Here is a 24829-nt window from a genome sequence, read left to right on the forward strand (position 1 = left end):
TTTACCATGTTTACTATGGTGTGCAGTCTTTTACATCGGGTATAAATATTTCGACCTTATAGCTACGTTGATCAGAATCCACATCGGATCACAAACAGAATTAAGGCATTCAAACATGAAAGTGAGTTTTGAGGTAAATTATTTTAAAAGTCTTTAATGCTGATGTAAGCTGACAGAATTATCCGGTGCAAAACCAGGCATGCGCAGAAAGACGTCCACTCAAAGTAATCGGATCAGCTCGTTTACATAGTGTAATTTTTTGTTTGATCGGTTCATGAAAAGGTTTATTGCACCCCCTTCAATCTGACTGAAATTTTAATCGGTTTGAGCATCTTTATTCCGATTGAGGTGTTGACATGGAGCATTTTCATTCTGATTGGATTTTTAACTGGTTATAATTGGAATACAATGCTACATGTAAACGGGGCTAATGAGTTCAGTGCTTCAGGTCAACTATTGATTGTTAAAACACAACCAACACCATCAGATCACCTTTTCTCTTTGTCCATCTGGCTGTTATAACTGAATTACAGCAGCCAAACAAAATCTAAAGTTAAAAAAGTAAGGGTCAAGCCCAACTAAACTAAACACCGATCTCCACAATGGTGACCATTTTACATAAATTTTCTCCTTCTGTGATTCTGCTTGTTAATATCAGGTGTCTTCAATAATGCTTAATCATAACTCAATGAATCATTTAATTATCTCATTGCTTCAGTGTTAATTTAACACTCTATGAGTGTGGACTCATATAAACACTGAGCAGTGTTAATTTAACACTGGGGATTTTGCTGTGCACTGCCTTACAAAGAACCTGTTAATGAATAATTGTTTAAATGTTCTCTAACTCTCTTTTAGGGGGCTTTTACACTGGGCTCATTTGCTGCGGTCCGAGCACAAACGTGATTGTTCCCGGCGCCGCCCGCAGCGTTGGTCTGGTTTCACACTCAACTTGATTCTATCGAACCCTGTTGTGTTTGCGTGCATACGTCATCGCAAACGTGCACGGCGCATGATAGAAACAGAACGCGGGTAATTCTGTGCTATTATGCGCAGTTGAGTGAACAACAGGTGTACTGTAAGTGTCACAACTCTCTAATTCTCTCTGCTGCAGCAGCCAAAAGACCTGGGGCCTCATTTATAACTGTTGCGTACGCACAAAACAGGCCATGAAAGAGGTGTACGCCACTTCCGACACATAAGTCGTGATTTAAAACCATAGACATCATATAGATAGACGCCCTATCGACCACTATTGCTATGTTAGACCGGTCACAACAGTGTTTGGAATAATGGTGTTTAAAAGAACGGCGTTAGGTAACAACGTTATTTTTTCAGTAACGGGGTAATCTAACTGATTACTTTTCCTGTCGTTACAACGCCGTTAACATTACTGGATGTTAAATGCGGTGCGTTACTATGCATTTATTGAATACACTGTGTAATTCGAACGCACCACTGGCTCGCACAAGTACAGCTAGTGAGGAGGTGGGTTAATAATGAGGTAAGTGATTATGATTGGCTAAGGCAGAGTCATGTGTTTCATGGTAGCCAATCAGAGCCAGTGTCTTTACACACATGCCAGCACACGCGCCACACACACAACAGAGATTCGATGAAGCAGCAGAGATGGCGAGTGAATCCGATGAAAAGTTGGCATTTTCAAGGTGGAGATATAAGCACTACTTCAAATTCATTGTGTGTGTGTGTGTGTGTGTGTGTGAGGCGCGGACGCGATCGAACAGTGGAAACATAAAAACATACTCCGTAATTTTGTTTATACAGGACGTTCAAACTGCACAGTGTTTAAGTTACCTCTAATTAAAATTAAGGAAAACAAATATATTAATCTGAAATGTAGCAAATTAATTTTCAATTCATTCAGGTACAATTACCGAACATATCTCAAGGTCTTTTTTGTCTTTTTATTAATTTAATTAATAAACTAATTATATAAAATTATTGTCAGTGCACTACAAATAAACTGGTTCTATGCCTTTACTTTATTAATAAAACTTTTAATAAAAAGTTGAGAGAGGTTGACTTAATTTGCTAGAGTTAAATGCACTTTATATGGTGTAACTGTTTACTTTTCTTACAAAGATAATGCTTGAAGTGCAGGATAAACCTCTTGCTGTCTGTCGACGTGCAATAAATATTGAAAGTTATGCACAAACACCTGTCTGTTCTACTCATTTTAACTGACCATACAGATCATAGAATCATTAATAATCCAACATCACATGGGATCTGAACAATCTACTTATGCCATCTAACATTCAACATCCAATCATTTTATACTTCTAAGCTTTTAAGTATTTTTATTTTCTATCAACTTTATTTTCAGGTGCTGAAGGTCAATCAGATGATCTGGAGTGTTTGAGGATTGTGCTGATCGGGAAGACAGGAAATGGAAAGAGTGCAACAGGAAACACTATTCTGGGAAGAGAAGATTTTGTGAGTGAATTAAGCTCAGATTCAGTGACGACTGCATGTAAGAAGGGAGTTGGTGAAGTTGATGGTCGATCAGTAGCTGTTGTTGATACTCCAGGACTCTTTGACACGACGCTGACAAATGATCAAGTGGTGGAAGAAATAATGAAATACATTTCACTTTCATCACCTGGACCTCATGTGTTTGTCATTGTGTTGAGTTTGGGAAGATTTATCCAAGTGGAAGCAGACACTGTAGATCTGATAAAGAAGATCTTTGGTCATAAAGCTGCTCAGTTCAGCATCGTTCTGTTCACTAGAGGAGACGATCTGAAGAATGAGTCCATACAAGATTATGTGAAGAGAAGTAACTCTGCAGAACTGAAGAAACTGATCAGAGATTGTGGAAACAGATTCCTGGTGTTCAATAACAGAGAAAAACAAGACAAAACTCAAGTGATTCAACTGTTGAACATGATAGAAGAAGTGAAAAACACTAATGAGGGACGACACTTCACTAACAGCATGTTTGAGGAGGCAGAGATGTCCATTAAAAGGAGAATGGAGCAAATATTGAAAGAGAGAGAGAGAGAGAGAGAGAGAGAGAGAGAGAGAGAGAGAGAGAGAAATTCAGAGTCAACAAGAGGCAATAAAAGCCAAATATGAGAAGGAAATTCAGGGACTAATGAAGAGACTTGAGAAAGAAAAACAAAGGTCAGATAAGGAAAGAGTGGAAATGAAGAATCAAATAGAAAAAGACAGAAAAGAGAGAGAGCAACAGAAAAGAGAGATAGAAGAGCTTCAAAGAGAGAAAAGTACAATTTATTTGAAACAGAAAACTGAAGAGGAAATGAGAAAGATTAACATGAAATTTGAAGATGAAGCAAGAAAAAAAGCAGAAGAAATGAATGATTTCAGAGACAGAGAAAATCAGTGGAATTTGGATCTAAAGCATAAGCTGGAGGAGCAAGAAGATCTATACGAATTACAGGAAAAACAGTATGAATACCTGCAAGTGGACAAAAGTGAGAAGGACCTGCTGAAAAAGAGGAAGAAACGGAAAAGAAAGCACTGTGTCATTATTTAATACATTTAAATGCTTGGATTTAAATGAGACTCAAACATTATGAATCAATGCCTAACAAGTTGATGCTTTGCTTGATAAGAGATTGAAATTGTTTTCTAAATAGAAAAGGGGTGAGTAACAAGTCAAAATTTAAGTCAACACTTATAAGACTTACTTTTACATAAGACTTACTTATTTTTAATGGGCTCATTTGCATAATCCCAGTCTATTTTGTCTTGTTTTGGTGTCTAGTATACTGATATATACATATTATGTGTTGTTGTTGTGTTGTGCTCACAGCACATGGTTATTTTTTTTTCATTTCTGTTTCAAAATGAGATGAATTATTGGATTTCACATTTTTTATGAATTATTATACTAATGTAATCATCACAAAGTAATACTGATGCTTATGCAAGAAATATTCTGCCTATAACAGATATTTAAATCTGATCTTTTGAGAATTTAAGCATAATTTAGGTGTTGATTTATTTTTAGTAGTTGTAGTGACTAATCATTTTGTATGACGCTTAATGAAATATGCTAGGTTTATTTTTTAAATGATAAAGATGAATATTCCAGTCAAGTGACGTGACCAGTGATTTATCTCACCAACATTTACTACAGAGGTGGTGAATCTCCAGCCCAGGATCTCCTCAGATCAGAGGGGTTTACAGAGAGCAGATGTTGTGCCAGTTTAGTATGCAGTGGTGGCCAGTCTCCTCTCAGTGGGTTAGTGATTGAGTGACACATGAGAAGAAGAATATTAGAATATTAAATCTCCTTATCCCAACCATAACTAACAAAAACATGTATGATATTTCAGGACTAATACATTTGCCAAGGTCAACAATGACAGGCACATGAGTTTGTTCTATAATTGGCATGTGTAAAAGTATTATGATTATGTTTTCTAAAGTTGAGGTCCCGCTGCTGAATCTTCATTCCTCCCAGTGTTTCTTCGTCATCCGATCTATACATCGTTAGGAGACTGTGTCTGCTCTGGGTATTTTAACTCTCTGTTCTCTACAGTATATGCTCTATATACCTTATTGTAATGCATTATAGTATGTATTAAAGAATTTCTATTTGATTAAATATATTTTGTATGTGTTTTTGATGCTTTGCAGTCTTTTGGCAGATCGCACTGCACTGTTATATAATATGGCATAGGCCTACATTTCATACAACTGCCTACATATCACGTCCAACCAGTTTGTGGGTTATTATTACTGTAATTGGGACACAATTTTTCACATAATACACATACACACTTACAGAAACGAGGACTGTAAAAGTTATATAGAAATCGTATGAAGTTGTCTGCCTTGATCAGATCTTCCAGACAACCTGGTGAGTCTCTTCATGACTGGTTTTGTGACCCTGCACCACAAAACCAGTCACATACTGAAAGCTGAACAAATACGCTCTCCATTGATGTATGGTTTGTTAGGATAGGACAATATTTGGCCGAGATACAACTAGTTGAAAATCTGGAATTGAGAAACATTGAGAAAATCGCCTTTTAAACTTGTCCATTTATGTTCGCAATTGTGCTGCATTCACGTACAAAAATAAAATGTTTTATATATTTGTGGTAGGAAATTTACTAAATATCTTCATGGAACATGATCTTTACTTAATATCCTAACCCCTCTTTCACACCGCAAGCGTGAGCGGCGCGTCCACGCAACTACATCGTCACTGCAGCAGCAGACTCTCGCGAGTATTCACACTGGAAGTGTCACAGCAGCGGCAGCAAAACGTGTTCGGCAGACAATATAACCATTTCAAACAATGGGTAAGTTCTTTCAACATTTTTGTTTTTATACATTATAACTTGCAGAATATTTGTAATACCTGGAAGAGTTTGTTTTATCTAAAATCGTTGTTCATAGTCTACTTTACCGCCGTACGTATTTAAACATTTTGTTTTAATTCCTTTTAGAACGTGTTGTAGACAGAAGGAGAGTGATCGCACTTTACCTTTTGTTCAGAAAGTTGCGTCGAAGAATGTGGGTTCATCCGATCAACCTGCGCAGAAGACTGTTTGGTGCTTTTCACAATCTTGTCGCGGAACTCGGGATTTGCTGAGTGTGGCTTTGATGGTAAGTGGGGGTTGGCTGGTATTGACGAAATCCTGAACTGTTTGGTTGCTGACTGCTTGTGAATGGTTGGGTTGAAGTGTGGCTTTGTTGCATGGTTTGTTCTTCTGCTTCTAGATCTGAGAGGTAAGTCAGTATATTAATCTGTGCTTTTGTCTGGTTCCGGGGAAGTAGTCTTGAAAGTCTAGGTACTAAACTAAGAGCAAAGTAGTACATTTCATCTCCAGGTTTGGGAATATATGGTGACGGTGTTGTGGTTGGTTGTGTTAAAATGTCCAATAGCTGTTGCTCTGTTGCAGTTGGATCATTTGACCTCCTCCTCTTCTGTCTTGTTGGCTGAGCCTCACTAATTACAGCTTGCACTCTGGAATGGGGTGTTGGGGTATTTAACCTTTGACTGGCCAATGGTGGTGTGGAGATGTCCGATTGTGAAATAGTAGAAAGTGTTGGGGTTGAAGATCTCCGTTGAGATGGCACTGGAGAACTTGGCCTTGAGTTCTGTTAAATCTGGCTCCACATCATGTTCTGCGACAGTCATGTCCACAGGTCCATCTTCCAACTGCAGAGTGTGTCTGGAGCTACAACAAATAATAATACAAACATTTATTTACATTGTTTAGAAACACTTTGAAAGAATATATACAACACTTTGTAAAATTTAGTTTAACAATGCCTTTTTCATTTTGATTATTTGATATATCCCATTAACCTTCTGGACTGCATATGGGGAAGCAGAAAGGACATCACTTGGTCATATTTCCATTCTCTGCGGATTCCACCAGCAGAGCCACTAGGAATTTTTTTTGCTTCCTGTTTCGTGCAAAGGCATCCCTTAGCACCTTCCACCTCCTTTTACACTCATTTACTGTGGGGAAAAGAAAATGCATTGTAATGACTGCACTTTTGTCTGTTTTCTTCACAGATTCCTAGGAACTGGGGAAAGCTTTACCAGCCTTGCCCTCCAATATCGTCTTGGGACAAGCACTGTTGCTGGGAGTGTGCATTTGACTTGTAGGGCAATTGAAAGGAAAATGAAGGCAACACAGTTTCCAAAGCCAACAGAAGACATGTGGAGATTCATCGCCTCCAAATTTCGGTCTAAATGAAACTTTCCAAACTGCATTGGTGCCATTGATGGAAAACATGTCAACATAGTGGCACCTGCACATTCTGGGAGCTTGTTTTTCAATTACAAGAAGGCATTTTCTATTGTTCTGCTTGCATTGGTAGATGCAGACTACAAATTTACATTCGTCCAAGTAGGAGACTTTGGCCGAGCCAGTGATGGTGGGGTTTATCAAAACTCATATTCTAAAGTACTGAACAACGGAGAGGCCAATATACCAACTCCTGCTCGGGCGCGTTCAACACTGAGATCTTACCGTCCATATCACAGGCTGATCGGCTACATGATGATTACGCTTCTACTGGCAGGTGATGTCCATTCTAATCCGGGACCAGTTTGCGAAGGAAAGTCGCTGTTGTCGGATAGCCTACCGGAGTTTGCAAACGTTGCTGAACTACATCAAGAAAGCAACAATCTACCTGTAAGTTCAAACGCATCCCTGCAAAACGCAATATTTAATCCGAGTGACTGTACACATAAAGAACTTTTTAATAGAATGGTGGTTAAAAGGAAGTTTGAACTCTTTCAACCAGTAAATCAGACTAAAGCCTTGTGGGACAAACGACTCAAACCTAAAGGATTGCTTGGTGGACATTTGAATTTCAGAAGCATTGTGTCAAAAACTGAGCAACTTGAAGGTTTGCTGATAGACTCCAATTTAGATTTTCTTTTTATCTCAGAGTCATGGTTAACTGAATCATCACCAAGGACTGTTTTCGCTATACCTGGGTACCAAATTTTTAGGAAAGACAGAAAATTAGGGAGAGGAGGAGGAGTTCTTTTGTATGTTCGAAATCACTTTAAATGTGTAGAAGTGCATCCTAATTCCTCACAAGAACTTGAAAGCATTACTGTCTCTATTGTATTGTCCCCTCATATGTCTTTTATTGTTACAGGTATACCGACCCCCAAATTCTAAAATTATTTTTTATGACAAACTAAAATCCTTATTATGATCGCCGCTAGCGTAGCTAGCGAAAGCGGTCATATAGGGATTGTCAAAGTTTTTTTTTTTTTTTTTTTTGTCACCTTACTGAATTTTTCGTCAACGATACCAGGGACACCGAAACACCGGGGAACATGAAATTTGGTGGGCATGTAGCCCCACTAGACTTCTAAGGAAAAATTTCGTTTGGTCCCCGGGGGCCACTCCCCCCCCCGCGCTGGGCCCCCCCAAACCCCAAAAAATGCAGTTTTTCCTAAATAACTACCTGAACCGTGGCACCGAGGATGAAGACATTTTTGTGGTATGTTGGTCTACTAGACTTTTACGGAAAAATTTCATTTGGTCCCCGGGGGCCACTTCCCCCCCCCCGCGCTGGGGCCCCCGTACATTTTTCGTCAACCATACCAGGGACACCGAAACACCGGGGAAAATGAAATTTGGTGGGCATGTAGCCCCACTAGACTTCTACGGAAAAATTTCGTTTGGTCCCCGGGGGCCACTCCCCCCCCGCGCTGGGCCCCCCCAAAACCCCAAAAATGCAGTTTTTCCTAAATAACTACCTGAACCGTGGCACCGAGGATGAAGAAATTTTTATGGTATGTTGGTCTACTAGACTTTTACGGAAAAATTTCGTTTGGTCCCCGGGGGCCACTTCCCCCCCCTGCGCTGGGGCCCCCGTACATTTTTCGTCAACGATACCAGGGACACCGAAACACCGGGGAACATGAAATTTGGTGGGCATGTAGCCCCACAAGACTTCTACGGAAAAATTTTCGTTTGGTCCCCGGGGGCCACTCCAGCACCCCTCCCCCCCCCCCCCCCCCGCGCTGGGCCCCCCCAAACCCCAAAATATGCAGTTTTTCCTAAATAACTACCTGAACCGTGGCACCGAGGATGAAGAAATTTTTATGGTATGTTGCTCTTAAGGGCCCACATCAACCTAGCCCATAATCACTCATTTGTGATTTGCGCCCCTCCCATAAAAAATGAAAATGCAATATTATTCTGCTTTAATCGCCCCTATCTTCAGTGGAGATGTTCAGAACTGCACCATATTTCATGTGTATGATTAACTTCTCATCCTCTGGGGGTATCCTCTGCTACAAGTTTTGTAGAATTTCATCCATGGGGGGGTATCAAATAAATTCATTTATATGCACATTTAGTGACTGTACACTCATCGGCCTGTAGATGGTGCTGTTGAGCGAAGGGTTGCTGGTTTAGGATGATACTGTCACACACACACATGCAGGAATACAAACAAACGCAAGCATGCACACACACTGACATCCACACGCACAGACACACACCCATACACACACATACAAATCCACATGCACAGACACACACACACAAACACACACGCGCACACATGTACGCACACATACATACACGCACAGACACACACACACACACACACACACACATACACACACACACACATGCACATACTATTACTTTTTTTAGGTATATACATAAACACGCAATACAGCCAAATTACTCCATGTCATTTATTTTTGTGGAAAGCCAGTGCAGGCCTGAGCGGCGGTCATATTTTGTACCGCGATGCGGTACATCTAGTTAAAGGAAATTGGTACTAAGACTGAACTAATTGTATTAGGTGATTTTAACATAAACTGGGCTGAGAAAGCAAGCAGGAAAAAACTTTAATCTTAATCTTTTAAGTTTAATCTTGCTCAAATGATTCAAGGCCCAACTAGGATTACTCAATCATCACAAACACAAATAGATCTTATTTTTAGTAATAAGCCTGAGAGAATTACAAAATATTTTAATTTGATAACTGGCATGTCAGATCATAATCTGACCTTAATTGTTAGAAAATTGACAAAACAAAGATTCTTTTATAGACAAGAGGGTAAAAGTTATTTTAATGTTATACCCAAAACCTTAGTCGGTCCATTTGAGGATAAATTAAAGCACTTGGACTGGAATGATGTTCTGCAGTCTGATGATATAGAAAATGCATCTAATATTATGATGACCAGAGTTAGTGAGACTAAAAATGAGTTTTGCAAAAACGTCTTACATCCACGTAAAAAATATAATCTGCCATGGTTAAATGAGAATCTTTGGAAGTTAATGAAGCAAAGAGACTTAGCACTGAAGGCAACTCTTAAATCCGGACTACCACATGATAGGAGAAAATTCCAAGAATTACGAAATAAAGTAGTAAAAGATCTAAGGCAGGCTAAAGCTGATTACTTTATTAAATTAATCAATGACTCTAAGGGAAATAGTAAATTGATTTGGGAAAATATTAATAGCATTACAAAGAAGGAGCGTAAATCCGTTCAAAATTGGGTAATAAACGAACAATCAAAAGTGATAGAAGATAAAGGAGAAATAGCTACAATCTTTAATTCATTCTTTGTAGATTCAGTACAGTGTCTAGCCAGAAATTTTGGTCTAAGACCAAGAGTACTTGCATCGGCTAATAATGATTTCCCTGTTTTCACAATCAAAAATGTCTCAGAATATACAGTAATGAAAACACTTGATTGTTTGAAAGCGTCCAAGTCTAAGGATGTTTTTGATTTTGATGCAAAATTCTTGAAAAATTATAAATTAATACTATGTAAGCCTTTAACTCATTTGATAAATTTGTCAATAACAAAATCTTATTTTCCTTCACCCTGGAAGGCCACAGTAGTGACTCCAATTTTAAAAACAGGTGATAGAACTCTTACATCAAATTATAGACCCATTAGTATACTTCCAATAGTTTCTAAAATTACAGAAAAGGTTGTTTATGATCAGCTCTCTCATCTAAATGAAGGTGAATCTACCTTGCACCCGATGCAGTTTGGCTTCCGAAAGCATCACTCGACAGAAACAGCAAATTGTTTTTTTGTGGAACGAATCAAAAGTCTACTTGATAAAGGCGGTGTCGTTGGAGCTGTGTTTTTAGATTTTAAGAAGGCATTTGATACCGTTAATCACAACGTTTTATTATCGAAACTTTCTAAATTTAATTTATCCGTTAATACCATGACCTGGATGGAATCCTATTTGAATAACAGAAAACAATGTACAAGAGTGGGTGATAAGTGTTCCTCATTTGCAAACTGTATTTCAGGGGTCCCTCAAGGGTCTATTTTAGGACCTCTTTTATTTTGTATATATATATAAATGACCTCCCTCAAACATGTCCAGATGTTAACATCCAAATGTATGCTGATGACACTGTGATTTTTACCCATGCAAGATGTAAAGAACACGCTGCAGCCAAACTGACAGCTTCGATGAGTAACGTGTCGGATTGGCTGGCAAATTCATGTTTGACCCTTAATCTAAGTAAAACAGTTTGCATGTATTTTACAGCAAGGATTAATAATTCAGTTAATCCTGATATTTTAATTAACGGTGAAGTCATTACATCTGTGACACATGTTAAATATTTAGGCATCATAATTGACACAAATTTGACCTTCAAAAAACAAGTTAGTAAGGTCATCAAGACTGTTAAGTTTAATCTAAACAATTTTAAGAGTATTAGACATAATTTGTCACTGTATGCTGCAAACCTTTTTGTACACACAATGGGTCTCATTCATGAAACATTCGTAAATATGCGAGTAAATATGTGAGTGATTTGCGCGTAAAGAGACATTCCCAAAAATTCTTCTCCTGATTCACAAATACTTCGTAAACGTCAGATTTGATAGTGAAATGTGTGTGTGGGTTAATGAATTCCAATCAGTCGTAAATGGGACGCGCGTGCACGCAAATTCTTAATTACCATAAATCCCGCCCATTAAAACCGACTGACAACTATATAAGGGCATCATATTATGACACGAAACGAAGGATTTCAACATGTCTTCTCAAAAGCGAAAGAAGAAGAGAAATTTCTCAGATGCAGAAATTGAAGTTTTATTATCAGAAGTTCGTTCAAAACGCCACATTTTATTTTCAAGCGTACATAGTGGCGTATCAGGTCCTAAAAAAAGGATTTTTTAGGTAATACCTAAATGCTTTAGGTAAAAATGCTTGGCAGCATATTACAGATGCAGTTAATGGAGTTTCATCTGTTAATCGAACAGTCCCAGAAGTGAAAAGAAAATGGATCGACATGAAGCTTGACTGCAACACTTGTGACTTGCGGACTTGTAAAAAAGAAAAAGAAAAAGAATAAACAGCTTGAATATAATAAATAATAATAAAAAAAGACTTGCGGACTTGTTCCGCTTGCAGATGCTATTACTGGTTCTCGTAATAAAAGTAAAAAAGAAAAACCGTATAGTAATTACTATATATAATATTTTTTCAAAATGCTGTGTAAATATGTACCCGATTACGGTGAATTAAAAGGCAGCCTTATTAATGAGCAAAACGTTCGGATGTTAAACGCACTATTTACGCGTGGCTGGGACCAGGGGCCCGTTCTTCGTACGTCGCTAACTCAGTTTGCTGGATTTGATTGTTGGCGATTTGGCATGATCTTGGATTGTTTGGTTCTTCGACGCTCATCCTGGACTTGCTGTCATAGCAACAGGTCCGTAAACTTAAACCTGCTCGGGAGCAGGCTTGTTTCATGTTAACAGGATTAGATTGTGGCTTCATTAGCGGAGCTGATCCGGGAAGTCCAGCGCAGCGCGATAGTGCACTTTCTGAGATTTATATTTTTTCTCGTGACTCGTGAGATTGTCGTTTACATTATTAATTTGTTGGAAACGCACATTTATTTTCGACTTGTCGGAGTCGGGCTTTGACTACAGCACAAACTGTTTGCATTGCCCTAAGATTATTTGCGAGTGGCTCTTTCCTTTACACTATTGGAGATGCGGAGAACTTGATGGAAAGTGCTGTCTGTCGTGTCATTCGGAGTTTACCTGGCGCTTTTAGGTTTAAAAAACAGTTTTAGGTTTTTAAGACCCAATGTTGTAAAGCAGTTTTTTTTAAAGCAGTTTTTTTTTTTTTTTTTTTTGCTATCATAATTTTTTATGAAGATCATGCAATCATGACCATGCCGATTACAGTATGTGTCACTCAGGCTTCACTAACGTGATTGGTACCATAGACTATAGGCTTCCATAGACTGCCATCAAGGCCTCAATGAAGGGGATTATGTGAACAGAAAGGGGGTTCACAATGTAAATGTGCAGCCCAGTTACTATTGGGATTCTTAATATTCCAGATTAATAATATTATATCAAATAAAAAAAAGGCAGTTGACTAAAATCTTCCATATCACAAATGTGAAAGCAAAATGGCCAGGATCTGTGCATGACTTAAGAATTTTCAGAGTTGCATTTATGCACATTATTTGAAAGGGGTAAGGAAAGTTCCACAATTAAATATCAAGCTCACTGTATTACATACACTTATGCTGATCCTAACAGAACTGCATTTTTTCATAGGTGATTATGACATGTTCCTGCCTGCAGACAGGTGTTTATGACCCCATTCCCTGACCCAAACCAGTTACAATGCAGCTCTAGCCAGGACAAGGGCACACAATCAAATGAACTTTGGCTAACTAAAGGGAAGATTTCAGTGTCTGAAAAGTCTGAGGGTTTCACACCTGACAGGGCCTGGGACATTATTGCATGTGCCATATTACACAACATAAAAAAAAATTAAAATAAAAAAAAACACTTTTCATTATATGTTTAATAAAAGACAAATATACTTAGTTCCTTGAGTTTTATTTCAATTGTTCTTTGTAAAGAAAAGCCAGTGGTCAAGTGCCTGCAACAAGAGATATTAGACACATGCCTCATGCAATAAATAAAAAGGAAAAGTTGTCTATACACTGCCCACCTGTAGGCCTATGTCTCCTCTGTCTGTCCAGACTCTTCTGTAGGCCTTTCTGTAGATGTGGAATCCTGCAACTTATATTGCAGCCATAAAGCATACAAGTATGAATTAAGTAAACTTATTTATGCACTTGCAGGTAGGCTAGTTCCTCCATATGACAGTTATCTGAGAGGGTTTATTCACTGTCCAGTGCAATGGAAACAAATGGACATTACAAAGTCTTACTTTCTTTCCTTTGGAAAGTTAGAAAATGTCCACTTACTGCACATATTTCAGCTACCACTTTCTTGGGAACAGATACAAGTGTTGGTGTATTATGTAAAAGTGCACAAAAGAGGAAAACACAATGTCATTACAATGAACTACACTCGGGAAAAATATTTTACATTAACATAAGTTTATCAGTTTTCACTTTCACAAGTCAAAGCAATTCATCATTATTCAAGATTTAACAGTTGAAATGACTATACAGCCTTAATTTAATGCAGCAAAAATTATTTTACAGTGTAGGCTACTTCTTAAGATCTTTTCTTTTTTTTTTTCTCAGCCTTTTTCTTGGTTGCTTTTATAAACAGACAACCATTTATTTAACAGTGTCTTTTATAAAAGAGACTATAATATAATTAAAAATAACCATTATGTAGAATATTTTTGTACTTCACTTTTGTTTGTTTCCATGTTCTAGTGTGGTGACTCTGACATTACAATGAACAAAGTAATTATGCAATTATTAAAATGCAAAAATATAGGCTATTAAGTGATAAAAGACATCTAACATGGCCACTTCTAACGGATTTAAATTGTCTGCTACTTTTTGCCAGCCCTCTCTCCTGGCTTTTGCAGACTTTGAGGTGTTCCCTGGCGTTTTAATTAAACATTAAAATTCAGAATAAACTTCGACTATTAGTTCTTGCTCTGCTGAGGAGAAAAACTGAGCGCGCTCTTTGGCCACGCTGAGCAGCCAATAGCAGCGTTGCTGATCAATGTTTCTACTATCGATACATATCCCCTTTTCAACCAGCGCATGAACGCGCAATTATCTCACTAACTCAATCCAGCGATACTAATCATATCCGGCAAGTGTGTTCGAAGAACCGAGTTAGCCAGATCATGATTAGCACGATGATATCATCTTGGATGTGTCATTTGATCTCGGATGTAATAAGCAACGTACGAAGAACGAGCCCCAGGTGTAGATTTCTTTCGTACCAACTAACATTTGGGAAATACGAACATTTTAATGAATCTGAAAATTTACGCCAGAACCACTTTACACACGATTTACACAAAAATTAGTTCTGCTCGTGTTTCATGAATGAGACCCAATGATTTTTCCCCATTTGTCTTATAACAACCTGGTCAAAGGCAGGAGCGACTACGCTCAAGCCTATTTATTCACTTTATAAACAAATTTTAAAAGTATTAGACAAAAAACCTAAGGATTATCATCATTGTAATATTCTGAAAAAATATAATCTTCTCAATTTTGATAATTTCTTATTTTATTCGGATGTATGTCTAATGTTTAAAGTTATTCATGATCTTGCACCTCTTAGAGGATGCATAGTTTTATCTGGCAGTGGCAGTGCCAGTAGAACTAGAGCATCAACTAGGGGTGATTTGGTACCGTATTTTAGAAAGACAACCTTTGGTCAATCCGTCTTCTCTGTTAAAGTAGTGGAGGAGTGGTATTCAATACCCACAAACATTAGAAACTCAGGAAGTTTTGCAGTATTTAAAGCCAGCCTCAAAATTTGGCTAAAATCAGCACAAGAGTGTCACCAATGATTGCATTGTATTTTCTGTATTTGGTGTATATATCAAACCGTTTTTATCAATTTTGAATTAATGGATAATATGTATTTTTGTAAATTTATGTAGTGTATTTGTTGTTTAGTGGTTGTTGAGTTTTTTGTTTTGTCTACCTGCCCAGGGACAACAGATGCAAATTAGCTGTTAGCTAACTCTGGTGCAATTGTCTAAATTGTGCGCTGTCCCTGCCAAATAAACAAAATAAATAAATAAATAAAAAATAAAATCTTTTGGAAGAGGCATGGAAGCAAAAACTGTGTCTGTGCCAGCAGAGAACCCTTTAGCAGGATCTGGTGTTCAGGGTCCCATGCCATATACCATGGTTGCAGATGCAGCATTCCTCTTGAAGACCTACATTATGCAACCATTTCCAGGGAACAACATTCCAAGATGGAGGCGCATTTTTAATTACAGGCTGTCTCGAGCCAGGATGGTAGTTGAGTGTGCCTCTGGAATTCTTTCATCAAGATTGAGAGTACTCCATACAAGATTGAATGTCAAGCCATAAAATGCAGATTATGTGGTAATGGCAACATGCATCTTGCATAATTACCTCATGAACCCATCTCAGAACCAAAGATGGCTAGATGAGGCAGAAGAGAGGGGCAACGTGCTACCACCGGTGATAAACATGGGTGGAAACAGTGGAAGTAGAGAAGCCTATGATGTGCGTGAAAGGTTTTGCACATTTTTCTGTTCCCCGGAAGGCAGAGTGTCGTGGCAGGACCAAATGGTTTTTGGAATAGTAGCCTAGGGCCTACAATGGCAACATATACAGTGTATAAGTTTGTAAATAATGCTATTTTGGGTAATATTACAATACATGTTTTCTGTCATTTTTTTATTGTGATTGTACTGTGAATACATTTTTGCTTAATCACTTGCTCATGTTTCATTTATAATATATAAACAGACATGTAATTGGTTACATGCAAATAAAACATTAGGACATATTTATAGCTTACTTATTCAATTATAAGACATATAATAACATACGATTTTTTGGTTAATGTAAACTACAATAATCTACAGACGATCAAATCCAGACAATCACTGCTGACGATCAAATGACAGAGCATCATAAAATACCCTATACACTGTTAAATGGTATAAAAATGCAGTAAATTGTATGTTTTGATGAAAAAATAGTAGTCTAGTCAGCTTTCCTCAAAGGAAACAGATTACAGTTAAATTTAAAATTGATGACTTACCATCTGCAGAAATAGCAGAAGCAATTTCATCCCAGGCTTTTTCCTTGGAAGACAGGTCCTTGTAGTACTTGTTTTTTGGGTCATAAAGCACTTTGTTGCTTCTCAACCTCAACGATCAGCCTCATGTCATCCATTGATACAGGTTGTGTTTACGTCATCTGCCGCATGCACCTTTACTAGAGCCTATATTCATGGGTTTCATCAGGTCCCTTTCCACAGGTGTATAAAATCAAGCACCTAGATTATGAATGCAGACTGCATTGTGCTTGATTAATACACCTGTGGAAAGGGACCTGATGAAATCCATGAATAGCAGGGATGGGCAACTTCGGTCCTGGAGGGCCAATGTCCTACAGAGTTTAGCTTCAATCAAACACACCTGAACAAGCTAATCGAGGTCCTCAGGATTACTAGAAAGTTACAGGCAGGTGATGTTTTCAGGGTTGAAGCTAAACTGTGGCCCTCCAGGACCGAAGTTGCCCATCCCTGCTATATAGCATAGTGTCTGTGTATTACATAATAAACTCAAATAAACTTTATATCGTATTTTGCGATAGTTTTGTGGCTAGTTTAACTTTATTTTATTTTTATAATAATACACCATACTTTCACCCAAAACGAATAATTAAAAAGTTTAAATGGGTAAATACATATTTGTTATACTTAATTTTCTTTTCTGGCATAATTGTTAAAACACTAGACATTGGCATTGTTGTTAAAACTCTTACCATACTTATTCTGTGTATTTTAAGCACGTTTTGTGTTAAATCACATTCATTTTGTCCATCAAAAGTGTGCTTTCACTTTAATTGAGCGTGAGCAGCACAGAAAAAAATAGACCGGACATCCAAAACCCCCGCTGCACTGCTGTTCATGCGACGCTCCTGCTTGACGCTCACGCGCTGCTCCTGCTCCCGGTGTGAATGCACTCATTGATTAACATGGGTGCCGAAAAAAATACGCGCCGCTGACGCTTGCGGTGTGAAACCGGGGTATTGATTTTTGGCATAAAAGGTAAGATGTTCCCGGTAAGAGAAACACCAGAGGGAATCTGGTTCAACTTATTTATTCAAAGGGAATTTGTATACGTTGATTCACAAATGTATGTGTGGTCTATAATAAACAGAATAAACACAAATAAAACAGTTATAAGTAAAGGATACAAAGATTCAGTTAATTAATATAAATTAACATACATGGGTTAAAGGGATACTTCACCTCTGGAAAGATGAATGTCACGTGTATTTAAAATAGGTCATTTATGTAGAAGAAGTGTGAAGAAATTTTTGAATTTGGAGCTTTCTAGACTGAGAATTTTTGGCTTATGTGGATGAAAGACAACAACTCCCAGAATGCACTTGCTTCGCTGCCCTAGCTCCCAAGCCACGCCTACCGGTAAGAGAGCGCAGTTGAAAACAACAAGGTTTTCAATAGGTGAGGTGCGCCTCCCCTGGGGGGCGCCAAAGAGCCACAGGGGAGGCGCGACACGAATATTGGTAATTGTGTGTGCGACGCGAGTATTAGCTTTACAATGCGTCGTTTCCTTGTCCCAAGTCAGCAGAAGTCAGCATTAAGGGAGGAGCCCGGGAAGTCACCTCTGTGACTAAAAAAATTGGTCTGGTTACTGCTAAGTCAAACAAAACACGCTGGTTATTTGCCCACAACATAATATTTACAGTGAATAATTGTAACTTACCTTTGTGAAAATGCTTTGAACACACCATCATGTGTGGTGGAGTGTTATCGAAAGTAATCTTGGGTCGCCTTACTGCTGCTATCCATGCCATTCGTCGCCTTTTTGTCACCTCTGAAACATGGCTAGTACTATTATTTTTCCACGCTGGAAAACGATAAAAGGATATTCCGTTCTTAAGCTTTATGCCACTTCTATCGTGAGAACGACTATTGCAGTATATAACACAGCAGGTAGATGGCATCTTGAACTCTTCCCTCCATGCAATCAAGTCTGGCGCCTAATGTTTGTGCCGCGGACTCCCAAAATGCTCTGCTGGACTCCAGGGGCGATTCTAGGATTTTCATTTTAGGGGGGCTCAGCCCCCAATGAGGGTATGATGTAAAAAAAAAAAAAAAAAAAAGGTTAGTTTATGGTCTAATGCTCATTATTAAGTAGTTTCATTCATTCATCCAGTAACATGCATATGGCACGGTTTTATAATCACTGAGGTACCGAATGTGAGGTAGTTAGGGGGGTTCGGGGGCATGCTCCCCCGAGAAAATGTTGATTTCTCTGATCTACATATGTGCATTTTAAGATGTTTTGAAGGCCAAAAAAATTGGATGACAATAGCTTTAAAACCATGTGCGGGCAGCTGTTTTTTTCTCACCTCATCAGCATCACACTCTTTTTCTCTTTGTTTTTATCTTGCTCTGTCTTTTCCCCTCCTAAAGCTGAGCTTTGACTGATACAGGCTTTTAATTTTTGTCTGTCAGTGAAGAAAGTAAACATAGGGTCAACTGATAGGTTGATTTATGAATCATTTTCTCAGACAAAGCTACCAGGAAAGCTAGGTAACTAAGTCCATCTACAATGAAATATAAATTATTTATTTTATTTTTTAAGCTTTTTAGCCTTTGTAATCAACAATACGGTTGGTTATTCATCAAGTCACCCCGTGAAAATCTATTTAATTTCAAATCATTTAACTAACCAGCTAAACGTGTATTAATGTAACTGTCTATTGGCAATATGATTAATCTGTTCTATATTTATTTCTATTTATTAAAAATAACAACATGAATTATCAATTTGCCACTTCTATAAATCAAGTGCTTAAAAGAAAAGCACAAATCCCTTTACTCTACTCTTACTCTAATATATGTAGGCTATACACTTCTACTGATTCATTATTACTTAATACAAAACTATATTTATTAATACAAAACCAAATAACTCCACATGATGTTTCTCTCTCAAGGCCATCTGTGCTTTCAGACAATGATGTGTGTCTTTAATCATTTCTGTGCATGGCAGCATAATGTAATAACGAAATACAAAATAATATGTTTTAAAGTTTAAAAAGTAAATTAAAATAAATCATGATCGTTTTCTAAAGTATGTTTTCATGGGTGTTAATCGCTTCATTTTTGTTTTGTAGAAAAAAACAACTATCACACTGATAAGGGCTGAAGGTGAACGCAGCGAAACGTATTGGTATTGGAAGAGAAACCGAACCGTCCCGTGTTGCTCCCAATGCTCCAGTAACATTACATTATGTAAACTGCAATGCATAAATGACAAAGAACTGCACCGATGCAGATGTAATATCATAGCAATCTATCAATAAATGCACTCACGACACACCTCGCTCTGCTCGGCGCCCCTGCAGATTGAAAAATGCGCTAAATCCAAGCAGACTCAGATAAGGGGAGGAGCCGAAACTTGACGCAGCTTGCCGCCGTTTCAAATGAGTTTTTTTAAAGGGGACTGAAGCGATAAAAATATATTAATCAAATATTTTTTAGGGGGGCTGGGCAAAAGTTTAGGGGGGCTGAAGCCCCCCTAAAAAGGGCCTAGTGACGCCCCTGCTGGACTCCCAAAATGCTCTGCGCGGACCACTGGGAATACGTCATGATGATGACACATTAGCAATCCTTATTGAGACTCCGTGACGAGTTTGCCCTGGATTTCGAGATCGCCCAAAATGTCCGGGATTCAGCTTTTGCGTTCTACAATCTCTATTCATCATGTTTACTGTGGCGAGCAGGACGAGGCTGGCGGCCGCAGGAGAACGGTGCGAGGCCGCTGGCGTCATTACTGAGACGCGCCGGTCTCGTATCTCTGACGGAGGAGCGGGAATTTTCTTAGCAATGTTAAAACGCACATCAACCGATCACTTGTTTAACGTTCATGTAAACACTACATTCAGATTCACCGATCGGAATGAATTCAGTTAGATTGAAACAAAACGTGTGCATGTAACCAATGAATGCCGACTGTAGAGAGCAAAAGCCGAATCCCGGACATTTTGGATGATCTTGACGGCCGGACATGTCCGGGAAAAAGAGAATGGTAAACCCTACTACTCAGCTTTCTCCTACTACTCAGCTTTCTCCACAGAACAAGAGCCTGCTAGCTTAGCTTCCAAAGAAAGACGGCTGACTGTGTGTACATTCTGTGAGTGAGATCCCACCCTCTATGGGCGGGTTGAAAACATGCGGGACAGCTCCCACTACTGGCTGTAGTCTTTAGCCTCTGGCCAGAAAATCCTCTGACGACGCAAAATGACGAATTTTTTTCCAGACAAAAAATACATAAATCTCTCATCTCAGGGGGATATGAGGGTGAAAAGCATGGTAATTCGAAAATACTATAGGTTTTCTACTAATACACAGCTTAATGCTAAATCCTGAAGTATCCCTTTAACTGCGTGCTGATTATATTAACAAAATAATAAAGTAACACGTACAAGGAAAAAATAAAAGCACACCATTTAAAAATTCTACACAATCTACATATTAGTTTTATTTTAAAATAGGCCTATACATGTTGACTAAAACCATGATCTTTCTTAATTTGCCTGACTGAACTTGGGGCGTTGGCAGTGGGAGTTCCCCTATGTTAACTGGACAGCAAACATCCCGTTAAATGAGAAGAGATTAAGAAAATATTTCGGGGACTAAAAAAGCTACTCTCCTTGAACAATAATTTTTGTTTGGCTGGTTAAGGATGAGAGCTACCAGAATGGTGTGTCGTTTAGAACACAGGAATGAGTCCAGAAGTTACTTCTCAATTGATTTATTGCCATTTGCTTTCTTTCTTCATTGTCCCATTTCCTTAATGTGGCTTTACAATTGCTGCATGTTGCTGGTGTCTTCAATCAAATGAAGTTAACTTTACTGATACAAATCATTATAATAATAAGTATACATTCACATAACCATAAAGAAAATCTTTAACCAAATTAAACAAATCAACAAATCAAATTAATGATTTGAAAAAAAAAATCTAATTAATATCAATACAAAAGGTTTAAATAAACTTACAAAGTCATAGACGCAGCAAATAGTCAGCACAAAGAGAGGCACACTAGTGAGGTTGATTGGTAATTATCCTCAGGTGAAGAAAGTTCCAGGAAGTGGGCATGTCTCCCAATAGAGTGACAGGAGAGTGACTAATTGGGATTTTTAACACTCCTAATATAGGCGCTACATGTTTTTGACATTTTCTTCTTTGAAAAAAAAATAGCAGTGGAATTTCCATAAATTGAAGGTTTGTCTTTCCTTGTGGGCAGTATTGTTTCTACTATCGGCAGTGATTCGATCTGCACCCGAGGAGATTGTAGACAACTGTTATTTGTGCATGCACCAGTGGGTGGCACACATGAGTCATGACTGGAAACAGAACCATTAACTACCGTATAATCAAGCAGCGCTTAATGTACTATTATTATGCCAAAATACTGATTTATTTCGTTTTAAATTAAACCATTGTAATCCTGAAAGTATTCCCCCTTTTTCAAAATGTAACTATAATCTGATTACCACGTTTTTTGACGTAACTGTAACAAATTACAGTTACTTAATTTTTGTATCCTGATTACATAACGCCATTACATGTATTCCGTTACTCCCCAACCCTGTGTATAGCTAACACTAACATGTATGACAAAAATCAAGACTGGCGACCCCAGGGGGTTAAACATTCATAATTGTAGCAGCTGTCGCAGGGTTGGCTGTAGTAGTAAGCACACCAAGATGTAAAAACTCACAGAAAACAGTCTTTAATCCAATAATACACAATACACACACAGGACAGATCACAGGGAGCTAACACAACCAAACAAATGACGACACCAAACAAAGAATTGAGAAAACACAGGGCATATACGCATGGAGAACTAATGAGTTAATGAACAGAACAGGTGAACACTCGAGGTACATGTAGGGAAACAGAACCAAACCAAAACACCAGGAACAAAACATAATTCTGACAGCAGCGGTAACAATGTAGTCTGTTTTATTTCACTGTAAGCAGGGTGTTCAGCCAAACACTTCAAAAATGGAAGAAAACTGCAACCCAACAGAGAGCAGATCCATTTACATTCAGCAAATACAAACACCAGGAATGTTTACCCTACTTTTTTAGATCAAGGCTCATATCATGAATAGATCTAACTGGATTATTTGCAACAGCAAAAAAATTAACAGCAAAATGTGCATATTTTACCTGGATGTCTAAACACAAACTATTTATATATGACACAGCCTCTACAAACAGAGATAGTACTCTAAATGGAATGGCAGATTTTCTATTAAATGAGAAATACTACATTTACAAAGTCAAATGAAAATATTACCACAGACCTATACTGAGAAAACAAGAGACTAAAAGATGAGAACAATTAACCACTGAATACAGGAACAAACATAAAAAGAGAAAAATTCAAAGACATACAATTTATTAAACATTTAAGTAAATAAATGGATACAAGCAGGGCTTGACATTAACACCCGCCAACCCGCCAAATGCGGGTGGATTTTGCTCGTGGCGGGTAACATAAGCTATGTTTCCATCAACTTGTCAATCGAATTATCTGAAGTTCGGTAAAAAAAATCATGCGAATAAAGCTTGTGAAAGTGTGTTTCCATCAAACGGCTTTAAAGCGAATAAAAACCTGTGCGTAATGACGTCACATGCTGTTTTGCGATCAAATTGGTATATCGAATTGATTTGAGACATTTTAAGGTGTTTCCATTCATTTTCGCACTGAATCGCACAACATTCAAGCAAACATTTGCGAACAAAGTTTTGCTAGACAAAATGGATCGCGCCATCTATACAAATGTTCAATATTGCACAAGTTGTAATAGTGCAGAGTCCTGCACGGGTCCATTTTTGGAGACCCGTGCCCACGATAAATCGCACACAAGCTAAAATCATTCCATTTAAAGTGCTTTATTTTTTATCTCGCACCTCTCTCAACATCACAATAGCCTCATGAATGGGCTAATGAGCGCGAAAGTGCGCTTTGTTTTGGGCCATTCAAGTAGCCTAGGCTACCTCCAGTTCACGTGTCCTGATTATTGCCTGCTATATTTAGCTCTTATTTATTAAATCCAAGGAAAATGGTTGATTAAACATTGGTTAAAATTAAGATACAATTAATACAAAACGAAATTCACTTTAAAGAAAGTCTTTCTACAAAAACAAACTTAATAAAGTGGTCAAAATCATGTCTGCCCACTCCATTTGTCTCCCGATATTCGGGATCATCTTATCTTATTCATGCTTTTTTCACTTTTCATATAATCAACATGCAATTTTAAACAAACAAATATATATATATATATTATTTTATTTAAACATGAATATGAAACTAAATCGTTTTTTTTAATGACTGGGCTACAGCACATAGGCTTATTAGCCTGCCCTACAATCATTGAATATTATTTTGCTTGATTGACGGGTTTTTATTTAAAAGAAAGAGCGTAGCCTACACAATACTTAGGCCTACTAAAATATAATTAATATTATTTTATTGCATTTGTATTAGTTGTTTGAAGAGTAAAAAAAAAATTTTTTTTAAAAATTCGGTCGATCTTAACGCAAGTTTACAACCGGCCAGTCGGTCGGACTAAAAGGGGAAAAAAATGAATTGGGTCAGTCCTAAATTGACAGGATCGGTCGGGTAACGGCAAACAAGAATATTTTTAAGGACGCCCAAAACACATATGTGACCCTGGACCACAAAACCAGTCTTATGGGTAATTTTTTTTAAATTGAGATTTATACATCATCTGAAAGCTGAATACATAATATTTCCATTGATGTATGGTTTGTTAGGATAGGACAATATTTGGCCGAGATACAACTATTTAAAAATCTGGAATCTGAGGGTACAGAAAAATCGAAATATTGAGAAAATCGCCTTTAAAGTCATCCATTTCTATTGGCGATAGTGCTGCATCCATTCACAAAAATAAATGTTTTATATATTTAAGGTGGGAAATTTACAAAATATCTTCATGGAACATGATCTTTACTTAATATCCTAATGATTTTTGGCATAAAAGAAAAATCTATAATTCTGACCCATACAATGTTTTGTTGGCTATTGCCACAAATATACCTGTGCAACATAAGACTGGTTTTGTGATCCAGGGTCACATATTTGCGAGTGTGTAATGGCAATTTAGACATACAAATATTGCACATATTCTTCATCCGCTACCCGCCCGCAAGGAGTTCATTATCCGCCCGCATCCCCGCCTGTGCATTTTAGGAATGTCACAATCCACCCGTTTTAGCCACTTTTATGCGGGTACCCAACCCATTGCAGGACTCTAGGTGCTTATATGTGACAGCTGATAGCGACATTATTTGAC

General features: G+C 37.9%; 1 protein-coding gene and 2 long non-coding RNA genes across 3 annotated transcripts in view; all 3 read left to right on the top strand.

Annotated features, from left to right (window-relative positions):
- Positions 1 to 1292: 1292 nt before the first annotated feature.
- LOC309474053 (GTPase IMAP family member 7-like) lies at positions 1293 to 6178 on the top strand (the record flags this gene model as incomplete). Its single annotated transcript, XM_082136319.1, has 2 exons — positions 1293 to 1317; positions 2309 to 6178. The coding sequence occupies 2 exons, from the start codon at positions 1293 to 1295 to the stop codon at positions 3097 to 3099; spliced, it is 816 nt and encodes a 271-aa protein (XP_081992445.1). The 3' UTR covers positions 3100 to 6178.
- A 7712-nt stretch (positions 6179 to 13890) lies between these two features.
- The window catches only part of LOC309503446, a 411057-nt gene continuing 400118 nt past the window's right edge, over positions 13891 to 24829 (top strand). The window contains exon 1 of the long non-coding RNA XR_014207645.1: positions 13891 to 14650. This is a non-coding gene — a long non-coding RNA (uncharacterized lncRNA). The remainder of the gene's footprint in view (positions 14651 to 24829) is intronic.
- The window catches only part of LOC309503749, a 155199-nt gene continuing 147377 nt past the window's right edge, over positions 17008 to 24829 (top strand). The window contains exon 1 of the long non-coding RNA XR_014207843.1: positions 17008 to 17402. This is a non-coding gene — a long non-coding RNA (uncharacterized lncRNA). The remainder of the gene's footprint in view (positions 17403 to 24829) is intronic.

This window comes from Leuciscus leuciscus (genome assembly GCF_965113295.1).
Source record: "Leuciscus leuciscus genome assembly, chromosome: 1".
In the NCBI taxonomy this organism is placed as follows: domain Eukaryota; kingdom Metazoa; phylum Chordata; class Actinopteri; order Cypriniformes; family Leuciscidae; genus Leuciscus; species Leuciscus leuciscus.